Source organism: Siphateles boraxobius, unplaced genomic scaffold (genome assembly GCF_051911475.1).
Source record: "Siphateles boraxobius isolate OS27281-9 unplaced genomic scaffold, OSU_SipBor_1 86, whole genome shotgun sequence".
In the NCBI taxonomy this organism is placed as follows: Eukaryota; Metazoa; Chordata; class Actinopteri; order Cypriniformes; family Leuciscidae; genus Siphateles; species Siphateles boraxobius.
In genome coordinates, this window is record NW_027509215.1 from 6,205,791 (window position 1) to 6,219,184 (window position 13,394).

General features: G+C 40.3%; 2 protein-coding genes across 3 annotated transcripts in view; both read left to right on the forward strand.

The window, feature by feature from the left end:
* The window catches only part of LOC143731409 (CD48 antigen-like), a 33,489-nt gene extending 33,194 nt beyond the window's left edge, over positions 1-295 (forward strand). Inside the window, exon 7 of the mRNA XM_077222326.1 lies at positions 128-295. Coding sequence (XP_077078441.1) covers positions 128-220 — 93 coding nt within the window. The 3' untranslated portion in view covers positions 221-295. The remainder of the gene's footprint in view (positions 1-127) is intronic.
* The window catches only part of LOC143731398 (upregulator of cell proliferation), a 33,055-nt gene continuing 19,788 nt past the window's right edge, over positions 128-13,394 (forward strand). For both annotated transcript variants that reach the window (XM_077222298.1, XM_077222299.1), the window contains exon 1: positions 128-181. The gene's annotated coding sequence lies outside the window, so the exon portion shown is untranslated. The remainder of the gene's footprint in view (positions 182-13,394) is intronic.

Here is a 13,394-nt window from a genome sequence, read left to right on the forward strand (position 1 = left end):
GTTTTGGTTTTGATTTGTTTTCATTGAATTCACTTCTTAGTTCCCTATGTGTTACCATGTCACCCAATACTGTATTAACTGTTTCACATTCTGTGATGATCTGATGGTTTGTTTGATTTCTTTTCAGACTCTGATGCAGAAGATGACAGGAGATACCTGGACCACCATCACCTACCGTACAGTAGGACACCAAACACCTTCATCTGCTCATGACTGTTAAAGCATAAAAAGACTTTTGTGATTGACTGGACTCACGAACGGAGCTTAAAGTCTTGATTTTACTCTTGTGGAAGTGTACAGATACTCTTACTGTTGTGAATGAGCTTCAGTCGGTTACTGCAGATGTAATGAACTTGTGCTTCTCTGCTTCCCTCATGCACTTTAATATAATGCAATCACACTCTTCATTGAGTGTTTTTATGTAGTTTGAATTTGTTTGCTGCTTTTCTTGACTGCTGCTTTCTCTTAAACAAAATACACATTATGGTCAAAAGTATTGGGACAAACCTCTTAATTATTGAATTTAAGTGTTTTAATCAGACCCATTGCCCCAGGTGTATAAAATCAAGCACCATGCAGACTGCATTTACAAAGATTTGTGAAAAAAATGGGTTCAAGTGAATTCAAGTGTGGTACTGTCAATAAGTCAGTTTTTTAAATTGCATCTGTGCTAGATATTCCACGGTCAATTGTAAGTGGTGTTATTGGGAAGTGAAAGCGTTTAGGAACAACAGCAACTCCACCATGAAGAGGAAGACCATGTAAAGTCACAGAGGGGTCACCGAGTGCTGAGGCGCATGGTGTGTAAAAGTCACCGGCCTCTGCTGAGTCCATTGCTGATAAGTTCTAAATTTCCTCTGGTATTAATATTAGAACAAAAACTGTGCTGTGGGAGCTTTATGGAATGGGTTTCCATGGCCGAGCAGCGACAAGCCTCACATCACCAAGTACAATGTCAAGCGTTGGATGGAGTGGTGTACGCACTGGACTGTACGCCGCACTGGACTCTGGAGCAGTGGAAACTTGTTCTGTGGAGTAAGGCAGTCTGATGGATGACTCTGGGTTTGACGGATGCCAGGAGAACATTACTTGCCTGACTGCATTGTGCCAACTGTAAAGTTTGTTGGAGAAAGTATAATGGTATGGGGATGTCTTTTAGGGGTTGGGCTAGACCCCTTACTTCCAGTGAAGGGAAGCCTTAATGCTTCAGCATATCAAGACATTTCGGATACTGCCTCAAACTTTGTAGGGAAAAAAATTCTTAGAAACACTCCAAAATCTTGTGGAAAGCCTTACCAGAAGAGTGGAAACTGCTATAGCTGCAAAGGTGGGAAAAACTCCATATTGATGTCTATGTGTTTAGAATGTGATGTCATTACAGTCCCTGTTGGTGTAATAATCAGGTGTCCCAATACTTCTGTCCAGTGTATGTTAATATCTGGGACTAACCTGTTTAATTACATACAGGGTAACATGATCACCAGCTGGAGTGCCCTGGTGGTTGTCTACCACTTCACACTTGTTCATTACCATCTCCCATCTCCTGGTTCTTTTGATTCTTTGTCTGCTCTTTTCAATATAGGTCATTTTGGATTTCTCTGTTTCCCTCAGCCCTGAACTTTGATCGGTTATTGATTGAACTGTTTGTTAGTGCATATATATATGTATAGGTAGATGCCATGTTCGACCGCTCCATGCACACAGGCGTGCCCGCCATCTTGTAATGGTCAGTGTGTGGTCACTCACAGCTTCTGGTTGTGAAACCGCCAAGATTTAAATTTCCAAAGAAAAGGGATAACCTTTATATGTACTAACTCAATATTAAATGTTTACTTTGGTAAAGTCATGTCAGATGGGGCCTGTTTCAATAAGGTGGTTCAACCAACTCTGAGTTAAAACTTGAACTCTGAGTTGACTTACCTTGAGATGGGAAACTCTGAGTTTTCAGTTTCAGAACAGCTGAATTGAGCTAGTTCAATCAACTCTGAGTAGGTTGACTCTGAGTTAAAGGGCAACTAAACCCTAAACCAACTTTTTTTAGTCAATGGTCTGTGGGGCTTTATTAGTGCTGTTCATTGATTCAAGTAACTTTTTTGACATTTGGGTATAAAGTGTTTTAATTCTACAATCTATGGTGTAAAAACCTCTGAGTGCTGCCCTCTTCAGGTTGAACGGTGGCTACTGCAGTTGAATTTTCCTATTGGATGTTTGGGGTGGTTTGTGACGTAAGCGGTGGCAGGTGACGTAAGCAGGATCCAGCTCACCACGCCCTTGGTACGAGCTACCACGCCCTTGGCACTATAAAAACCATCTTGTTTCGTCAAAACCACTGTTTCGACAGTCCCGAAATCTAACCTGTTGTTCGAAATCCCGAAATCTAACCTGTTGTTCGAAATCCCGAAATCTAACCTGTTATTCGAAATCCCGAATCCTGCCCTGATTGTCCCGAAAATTATTCTAAAGCAAAATCTTGAGTAGGCCTAGTTATTGTCTGATAAAACATTAAAAACTGTCCGTGGAGGTTGAGTCGTGAAGAGAGCGCAAGTTGCAGCAGCCGCGAGCTCATGAGTGAATGTGCAGGCAGCCAGTCTAAAGGAGTGATTGATTTGTCCCGGCACTGTGTGCCAAAAAATACTTCGGCAATGAACAACGACTACATATTAGACTACACCCCCAAACTCTACTTTGCAGCGGCGTCTTGAGGTGAGTGATCATATATATTTTAATCACAATTTATGGTTAGGCTAAAGTTAATCCTCTGGGGTCGACAAACGCGTGGGGCATTTTGCTGGATTTTTTCACATAGCGGCAAAACATGAATATGCCTACAGACAGCGTGCGCTATTGACATCAACTCGATAAAACTCATCGGATGCCAATCGCGATGCGGGAGTTAAGACCGCAGTTTGAGCCAGTGGCTCGAATTGATATGGCTCTGGCCCTGTGTCCACAGACAATTCAACATCCTCGACTTAAAATGACAGCTCTGTTGCAAAGCTACTTGCGTCACTCCAGTCACTCTCCATTTTAGAGTCTGACAGTAGCTGTCAATCAATCCGTCTCTGCGGGTCTCAAGTGCACGCCCCCGCGCTCAGCCCCACCCTCGGTTCGTCCCCTCTATCTCCGCTGGGCTCTGCCCACTTTTCCAGCATTTTTCAAATATTGCCAGTGGGTGGAGTCAGGCTGGGACCAGGGGTTTAGTTGCCCTTTAAAGGTGCATTGCGCAACAATTCATGTTAAAAATACCCGTTTTTCTAACCCATACATGCTTAAAGAGCTGCCTGATGGGCTGACTGAGCCCTTCTCTGCGCACTGAGATTGCCTCTATTATCCTGTACTGTAAAATATATAAGAGGGATTCGGGTTCGAATTTGAGACTGGGCGTGACGTCATGCGCGTTCACGCTCACCAGGCTATGTCTCGCAGGTTTGTGTATTCGCCGGCGCCGCCATTCTCCGCATCAGCGAAGACAACTCGTGCGTCAAAGGTAGAAGATGGATTCAAAGAGACTTGTAGTCCATTCCAAACCCCAACGCAAACTCCACGTAAAGTAAAGAAAAGAAAAATTTTGTCTAGTGCCACCAAAAGGTCAAATTGGAGTCAGACAGGCGTCGGAGTAAGACGAGAGTCAACCTCGGGAAGGCATTCAACAAATGGAGAGATCTCCGGTCTGCTCTTGGTTTCAAACGAGATCCTCAGTTGGCTTTTTTCTTGATAAAACGGTAAGATATAGCCCAGTCTCTAATGTTTGATACGGCCAATCTATGTACGTTATGACAACAAATGACGATGCGTAAAATGTGTAATGCTTTAGCGTAAGCTAGATACATGTACAATCAGAATTGGTTTTACTACCATTGTTAGTGAACCGTTTCATAAACTAGGAATTGTGTTCGGAAGAATAGTACAACATGAAACATAAAACATATCCAATAAAAGATGCTAACTATGTTTTTGTGTATGGCCTACCGGTAACGTTAGCCTTGTGTCCATTGCTAACATGCTAAGGTGTTCATGTTATTGACCAACAAGGAAGAACGCCGTTGCATTGGCTATATTGTATTTTTCGGTAAAAATAGTAAATTGTTCCCGTGAATGTGGTACATTTTGTATGTAGTATATATGAGGCATGTGGGGGCAACAATGTATTATACTCTATGTAAAACAATACCTTTATTCAGAGGCTAACTTTACTGGGTCTGGACCTGGTTTAGCTCTGATTTAATCCTATTTTAGATATTACTCTGATGTAATAATCATTATTACCTGTAATAAATTGAGTAAATTATAACAGAAAAAGGATGTATTGTTATTGGAATATTCTACTTAGCAGATCAATAACAGGCTGAACCCCGCAACCTGTTTGGCTTTTATGAAAACGTCATGGTGACATTTGATTGTTTATTACCTTGAGACATTTGAGTGAACGTTGTTGACCAACCGTGTATGGTATGATTATTATTTTGAGCTTTTGCGAAGTAATCAATTATATTGTTCATGAACGTTTTTTCATAACAATACAATCATAGGTGGATACAGTAAACACATAAACAAAGTTTTCTACTACCCCCGTTTTCCCCTCACACATAAGAGTAATTTACTCAAATGTCTTTCCTTCCATATATTTGAAATGACTTGCAGATTTATAACTTTATTACCTCTGAAGACATTTTGGCTGTACACCAAAGATCTGTGCGGCAGATGCTCCTTTAGTTATGAACAGCTCGTGCTCGTGCATACGTGCGTGTGCGTGTGGTCCATGAGCGTGCACAACTCTGGTTGCAGTTTCGCTTGTCGCCAGAGTGGGCGTAGTTCTGCTAAAACTCAGAGACTTGCGTTTTGCACCTTTAAAGGGATAGTTCACTTTGAAATTAATTTTTAGTATGTTTTAGCTTAGCTCAAGGGCATCCAAGATGTAGGTGTCTTTGTTTCCGCAGTAGTTTCAATTTAGATATTTTTAGGTTAAACCGTTCTTGTTTGTCAGTCATATAATGCAGGTCTATGGTCACCACCGCCGTCTCGAGAGAGAGCTAGCCGAGTTCGCAGCACGGAGATAGGCATGCACTCGCAGGCCGCACATCCGCTGACAGAGAGTGCATTCTCTGCGTGGTAGAGTCCCAGGCATGAAATGCAGCTCGCGTGTTCGTAGGCCTCGCTTAACACGAGGCATATGGAACAACGCTGATACAGATATAATAAACAGATATTGAAAAGGATATCGCCGGATAGCCACAGGAGAGACGGCGTCAGGAGAAACACGGTTGAGATGTGTAGTCTGCTGAACTGTAGCTCGCTCAGGCTGAAGGCTTGTTCGATGGCGAAGGCTCAATAAATGGTCAGAGACGTGAAGTTTGTCGCTGAAGGAGTAAAATCTGCTATAATGGCGAATTCGGGGACTATTATAGACTGAGGTCACGCCCCCTTGGCGGGCGCCAGCGCCATTGGATGTGCAGTTGCCGCAGCGCAGACTATGAGCGAGCCAGACGCTTATGTTCTAGCTGTGCAGCTGCAAATGCGTTTTACATAAAGGCTTCAGTAAATCAAGGAAAAGGAGTTTCCCCCACTGCGTATAGCTACGCAATAGAGCTCGGGCGTAGACGTCATGGAACGGTGCATTGTGGGTAACGCCGGCCATTTTAGAGGTCACGCATAGTCCGGTTTGGAATAAGGTAATAGCGTAACCGGCCGATCTCCGGATAAATAAAGGAGTTTATGATTTAAAAATGATTGTATTGCTCCAGAATGAACAGAACTGTGTTCATGGCAATGCTCTGTTTTCATGGCAATGGTGTGTTATACTTAGCAGTGGTCTGTTATCAAGAAATAGCAGACCTCATTCAATATTAGTATTCAACCAAGCCATGTAATAATAACAATTAAACTACAGAGCTCCAGCAATAGAATAATATGTAAGCTATTAGTAATAATAAAGCATTTTAACATTTAAGCTACAGAGCTACAGCTTCAGCAACAGAATGCCATTTAAGGTCCAGTACAGAGGAGACTAGCTAGAAATTACCACTGCATTTGTGTGTCTATATCAGTGTTGGGATTAACGCATTACAAAAGTAATGCATTACAGTAACATATTACGTTTTGCTGTAACGCAGTAGTGTAAGGCATTACTAATCAATTTTCAGTAATATTTTACTCGGTACATGTTCGGTAAGGCTTGCGTTACAACATACTTTTAGTTTTAATCGTAAAACAAACAAACAAACAAACAAACAAAAAAAACAGCAAGACCGCCAGACATTAACAAATGAAAGATGCAAGTAGGATAAATTACCTGTTCGTGGTGAGTCAATAGCCGCGTGTGGTGTCCAAGTCTGTAATTAAAGACTAAATGGCAGCGTCTGATATATTTGTATAGCGATTTATTTTTTACAGGAGTGCCGTGAGGATGATTTCGGCCTCTGTGCTCACGCTGGCCAGAGGAAAAGCGGCTAATGGTGAAGATGGCATGAAGAAGACTACATTCGCGAGATGGACGTATGCGCATTAGGCTATTCGTTCTGTGTTTTCTTTCTAAACAGTTAGGCTATGTTAATGTGGTATTTTTCATGTTTTCATCACGCAATCATGTTTTTGATGCCGTGGTGACGCGTTCATGTAAGGGCGGCGGCGCTGCCGATGAAGCACCGAAAAGCTGTCACAAAGAACCGGCAAAAGCAATGATTATGAATATGTCAAATATAGCAAGGAGACATGTTGATTGTTTATTAATAAAGTCGAGATGAAGTTGACGATGCTGACTCGCGATCTTCGCAGTAGGCTAGTGAATGCACCAGAGAGAAATGCACATTTCATTTCATAAGCAGAGAGCAGTCTGTTTTCTTTCGTTTTGAATTGTTCTGTTTACAAGTAGACATTTCAATATAGATATATTTTTCAGGTCCGTACAATTAATACAAAACGAAATTCACTTTAAAGAAAGGCTTCTTGTCTTCTGTGTAAGGTGTCTGTGAAAGTTTTAAAGCAGTCTTTTAGTGCCGCTTCAGAGCGGTCGCGTCCGTAACGGAGAACTGTCACGTCTGTAACATTGTTTTTTCCTCATAAATGCGAACACGAAAAATAAAATAAAAATTTTATGTTCTGTGGAGAGCCAACCCTTCTTCATTAGATTTGCGCAGTGTAATTCACAGAATTACAACAAAAAAAATCGTTGCCTCCTAAAAGTTAAAGATTTTTTTTTGTCACACATGACTGTCGATTTCCCTAATATTAAATATAAAATGCATGTGTAGACTGATATTTTTCTAATGTCTGGACTCCTTTCTGGGAGGAGCCTATGTATAAACAGACGTTTCAATATTTTGGTATTAATGCATTTTCTGAGAATTTATATAATTATATAAGTTTTGACTGCAAGTCTGCAAATGTCATGTCCATAACGCTGGAATTCCCAAATTTTAAATAATTTATCCTCAACTAGTTTTGTGTTGTAGGTCTACATATTTTATAATGTTAAGTTAACTTCAAATAATACTAATAGTAATTTAAAGATGTGGTAGCATTGGATCTGGACGGTATGGATAACGCTGGGAGTTGGAAGGGGTGTGTCGCCATTCTGCAGGTTCGTGGATCTGAGTGTCGCGATTTCGGTTTCATATCGCATATCGTTACAGCCTTAGTCATTTTAGAATGTTAACTTCTACTTCTGTATAGTTATTTTGGTGAAAGTAACTCAAAAGTAATACAGGAGTAATGTAACGCATTACAATTCTGAGACAGTAATATTGTAAGGTAATGAATTACTTTTAAATAACAGTAACAAGTAATATATAATGTATTACAGTTTGGAAGTAACTTGCACAACACTGGTCTATATGGCTGATGCTTTCTAGAAGTGTAAATTACAAATTATGCCATAGCTTGTCAGTATTACACTAACCTAGTCTATCCACCAAAATCTGGATGAATAAATGAGGTGACATTGCTAATCGAGAATTGATATGCTGATTTGGCTAACAGCAGCTACATCAGTATAACAGCTTGCTACCAAAACACAGCAACGTACTTACTGCTTTAACGTTAATCTGAACAGCAGAACTTTAGTTAACTGCTAAATGAATACATTCAATGTAAATGTAGCTAGCTAGTTAACTCTGGCAGCTGAAAATCTATTGACCATGTGATAAAAATATCAGTTATTGTTAGCGCTAACGGAGTTGACTACAAAGCAAAGCAAAAAGACCACCACTTATATGATTTATGAGGCGTTTGCCCTGTCGATCGTGAGACCGATTACAGCAGTACACAATACAGCAATACTGAACCATTTTCCTAAAAATAACCGAAATTAAACCTTATTTTATCTAATGACCAACGTAATTACGTACTGCCTACTATACAGCACATCTACTTCCGTACCGTGATTCCCACAATGCATTGCGACGTAACGAAACAATCCCGAGCTCTATACTCGTTCCCTAACTCAGGAAACTGAGGTTACGTGAGTAACCGAGTAGTTTTCTTTCTAACTTGTGTGTGTGTTTGTGTTAGAGAGAGAGAGAAGAGATTGTGTGTGTGCGTGTGTGTGAGAGAGAGAGAGAGAGAAGAGAGAGTGTGTGTGTGTGTGTGTGTGTGTGTGCAACCCTACATTATAGGGTCAACAAAGATGTTGAGATCTCCCCACAAAGATGGTAATATCTGAAATCCTTGTCCTTGTGGGGATTTTTTTTTTTGTTGGAAAACAGCTTATAAACAGACTAAGTGAAAATGTAAAAATGCAAGAAAGTTTTCTGTGTTAGGTGATTCTATCTTCCGCTTCATGAAACATGTTAATGCTCAGTAGTACACTTATATGGTTCTTTAATGTATTTGCATTGTACTAAAATTGAAATAAAACTGAAATTCATTTTCTATGGGCATATATGTGGCTGAAACAGGTAGCCTAGTGCATCCCAAATTTTTCAACATTAACATTTTAATATAACATTATAGTCATTATGGCCTTTGGAAAAATGTTTTTTTGAAGAGGTGGGGCAGTGCACTATAGGCCCATGTGGCGCGCCCTAAGCATTTGTCCTTAATGGCATTTTTTTCCGTACATTTCTTTTACTCTTATACTTTAAGTAGTTTTGAAACCAATACTTTTACACTTTTATTCGAGTAAAAAGCTTGAGTTGATACTTCAACTTCTACAGAAGTCTTTTTAAACCTTAGTATCTATACTTCTACTTGAGTAATGAATGTGAATACTTTTGACACCTCTGGTAGTTTTTATTAATACCATGGTTCAACAAATAATGTAAAGGTTAAATAATAATTCACTTAAGCTGAGGAGTTAACAAAAATATTCCACAATTCCACAAGGATAGGTTGATAAATTTACAAAAGCATACTGCTCTTTCTTACATTAAATAACTTTAATTCATATTGTTTACTCTGGTATCCTCTCTACCTGTCCCTGTAGTCATGGCCTCCTCATTTTCAGCAAGGGACTGCCTTATCTGCTGCTCAGAAGCTACAAAAAATAATTAAGAGGTCATTTTACTGCATACACAGATCAAGCTTGAGTTTTTTTGGTCAATATTTGCATAATATTTGCAAAGTCTATGAATCACCATATATTGAGTGATACAAAAAGGCTAATATTTTAATTAAATTTAATAGTTTGCTTGTGAATAGGTTGACAACGCTACAACGGTATTAGCCGAATAATTACGTTGCAGCATTGCTAATGCTAATCATTACAAGGCCTCTCTCTACTTACCTGTTGCCACTTGTGTTTGTCCTCTCAAAAATAAATCTGTAATCTTGGCACATTTGGCCGCATCCTCCTCCAATGCCTTTCTTTTTTTCAACCTGGCTTTTTCAGCCTCTGGGGAATTCTCCTGATTACCCACACTCCGGGCCTGTCTTCGGAACACGAATTAAGATTTTTTTGATAAAATCTGAGAGCTGGATCACTTCTTCATAGGCTTCTAAGGGATTAAAACTTGCCAGCCCCAAAAAGTTATTAAAGACATCGTTAAAATAGTCCAAGTGACTACAGTGGCTCAATCTTAAGTTTATCAAGCGACGAGAATACTTTTTGTGCGCAAAAACAAACAAAAATAACGACTTTATTTCAACTATTCATTTCCTTCTCTGTGGGCCTCGAGTCAGTTAAAGTAGTGTGATGTAACTTTGGTTCCCTAAGAGGAGGGAACGAGACACTGCATACGCTGCATACATAGCTCAGAGACTCTGTCAGCTGCACTTTGTCCAAAGATTCTGAGGCAATGGCATCCAGCGCCACCTTAAAGTGCTCTACTTCGAGTACTTGAACCAATGCCGGGTGAATTCCTGCCTGTGAAATTTCATAAGCAGGGTTCGTATGGGTGCTTGAAATCCTTGAAAATGCTTGAATTTTGATGTTGTCGTTTTAAGGTTTGAAAAGTGCTTACATTTTGGATAAAATCCTAGAAAATGCTTGAAATTGTAAAAGTTCTCTCACAACAAATACGTATCTGACTGAATAGTTCATTTATTAAATGCAGAAATAAACTGTAGCCCTTCAGATACAGAGCGATTTGCACTATGCTGGCCAGAGCAAAAGTAGGTGGAGTTTTCATTTAGATTTCTGCGCTTGTTTGGATCAGGTTTGGATGCATCGTTTCTATTGGCCGCGCAGGTAATCGTCACAGAGCGCAGCGCCAAAAGTTGAATTATTTTTAACTTTGACCGTGGCGTGCGCTCTGCTGTGGTCGACTCGGCAACAAAACGTCCTCGTGCGGCGCAACCCATTGGAATAAATGGGTTTCATACATTGTTTCATAGTGCAGCGCATCCAGCGTCCTGTCTGAAAGGGCCATTAGGGGCTGTTTACACATGGTTACTTAATGTGTTTTCTCAGATCGGATAGCTATCTGATTTATCAAAACGATTCCATTTACACCTGGTCACATAAATGTGTTTTTGCAAAACGGATATAAATTCGATCTTCAATTCGAGCTCACGTACGACACCGAAAGCTATGAGCTGCATTTTATTTAATTGATCATCAGCTAAAATCAAAATCAAAGACCGCAATAAGAGAGAGCGGCAACAGCACTGGTAAGATCATTTCGTTTCTTTACTTTTAATGATGATGATTGTGTGTTAAGTGTCTGCGACTTACTTTCACTTTGATTTGCAATAGTTTTCTCGTTGGCTTGATGAATAGAGCTTTTCATCTGCGGTAATGTGTGTTGCAATAGCGCCCTCATATATGGCTATAACATTAGGCTACATATAGCCTATAACACGCTCTCACATGTTTATTTTTTAGCATTTTTGGGAGGAGTAAAAATGCATTTGCACTTGTCCAGTTTCGTCTGCAATGCGGCCCAGACCTCCTCCTGAAGTCGTTTGAGCCATCGGATTCAAATCCGTCTCGAATGCGTTTCGGAGGGCATTTACACCTGTTTTTTTCACGAGCGGATAGCTATCCGATCACAGAAAACGGATGAAGTGGTCAGGTGTAAACAGCCAGTGACTGAAAGTACTTGGTGAGATAATGTAGCTAATGTTAGTATTAGATGTCCGTTATGGCACGTTCATTTGTGGAATATGCAGTGAACATGATACAGCCAAAGTTACAGCACAGTAACTGTAACGTTAACTACCCGCAAATTAAAACCTGCAAACATTAGCCCAGTGCATAACAACAATCGCTGATTGCTGAACAGAAATCGTGTCAGAGTGTCATACAAGTAGCCTACTGTAGGCTGAGGATGGCCTTGTGCAATACTTACACTGCTCTATTCCAGTAGATAAATGTAGTATGTCTTGGCAATTAAATACTTTTATTATTATTTGTATTAAATTAAATTAATATAGGCTATTTATCAGGCAGGAGCCTGTGCACTGTCTGAGTCTTCTGGGTTAAAATGGAATTACAGGTTGTTTTTTTACTGTCTCAGATTTTGTTCAAACCTTGTCTATATCAAGAATGTGTCCCAAAACCAAGGCCTGTAAAATATTCCTGTTCAAATCCCTTGAAATTTCTTGAGTTTTACAGCCTGAAAATCATATTATCTGGGAAGCAGTATTTGGACATTAATATAATGAAAAGTATTATTCATAGGCATTATCTACTTAGACAGGGATAGGCCGACATTTTGAAAAATAAAACTTGTGATTTGTTTAAATTATTTGATCCTTCCCCTATTATGAAACACAATTTTGCCTGTTTATAGCATTATCTCTTTTAATGTGATAAAAACACAAAATAATAATTTTGACTATGTATTGCTATGTAATTTACGGTGGTGTAAGGTGCTGGAAAATGCTTTAAAATGGACCTTGAAAGTGCTTGAAAAGTGCTTGAATTTGACCTTGGAAAAGGTGTACGAACCCTGCATAAGGCTCCAGTAGATTCAAGCAGGGACGGAGTGGCAATCGGGAGAGTCTGGATTTTTCCCGGTGGGCCATTAGTGCTTCGAGGCCGCGAGGGCCGGTCTGATAACAGTTATACATTACAAGTTCTTAGCAACACCATCCGGCGGCCTGGTGTGCGACCGCTGCCCGCTGGTCAAACTGTACAGCCTCTCTGCTCAACCCGTAAATAAATGCATCGATCCGCAAATTCAGTTTCAGTTCTTAAATGGTCTAGCGGTAGGTGTAATGGGGCTCTACTGGTTACGAAAATTAGTCACCAATATGGGGTGTCTAGTCAGGACACGGAAGGCAGGAATACTTGTTGAATGGTTTAATATATACACTTTCGGAATACAGATGCACTATTCAGTATATACTTTACAGTGTAGGTGTGGTTCTAAAGAAAAGGAAATAAACATTGACGTTAACTAACATAACACAATTGAGGCTAATACTCTCCCTAGTCATTTAAATAAACAGTGCTAAACATGTCCTGAAATGTGAACTACAATAAGAATGCCATAAAAGCTACAGATACAACAGAGATAAAGGCTGTCACTAACTTTAAGCTCGACCATAAATAACTAATATTAACTTGTCTATATAATATAATTGTAACTTACTTGTGGTCACCGACGCACACGAACACAACCAGACGCTTAACTTAGAAACTGAAACTAAACTGAATGCCGTTCTCTGCAAGCCAGGGCATGTCGCAACATGTCAGAAAAGGGGCGTGGTCTGAAAGAAACACTCGCTGTACATGCTCTGTCCAGGTTCACATCACTTGGTCCTTTTGCACAGCCGCCCCATAATTCACGGTGTGAATTATCTCCTGGAAAGGCTCAACTATCCACAGGAGCTGTTGTCGGGAGCATTATCCGGGATGGCCGGCAGCTCAATGAGCTTGGCCACCGGTCTGGTGTTGGTTCTCTCTTCCACCTGCACCTCAGCAGTCCTCACTTTACCATCGACACTCCTAATGGTCTTCGTGACTCTTCCCACGGGCCACAATGCACGAGGTAACCTTTGGTCTATTACCATCA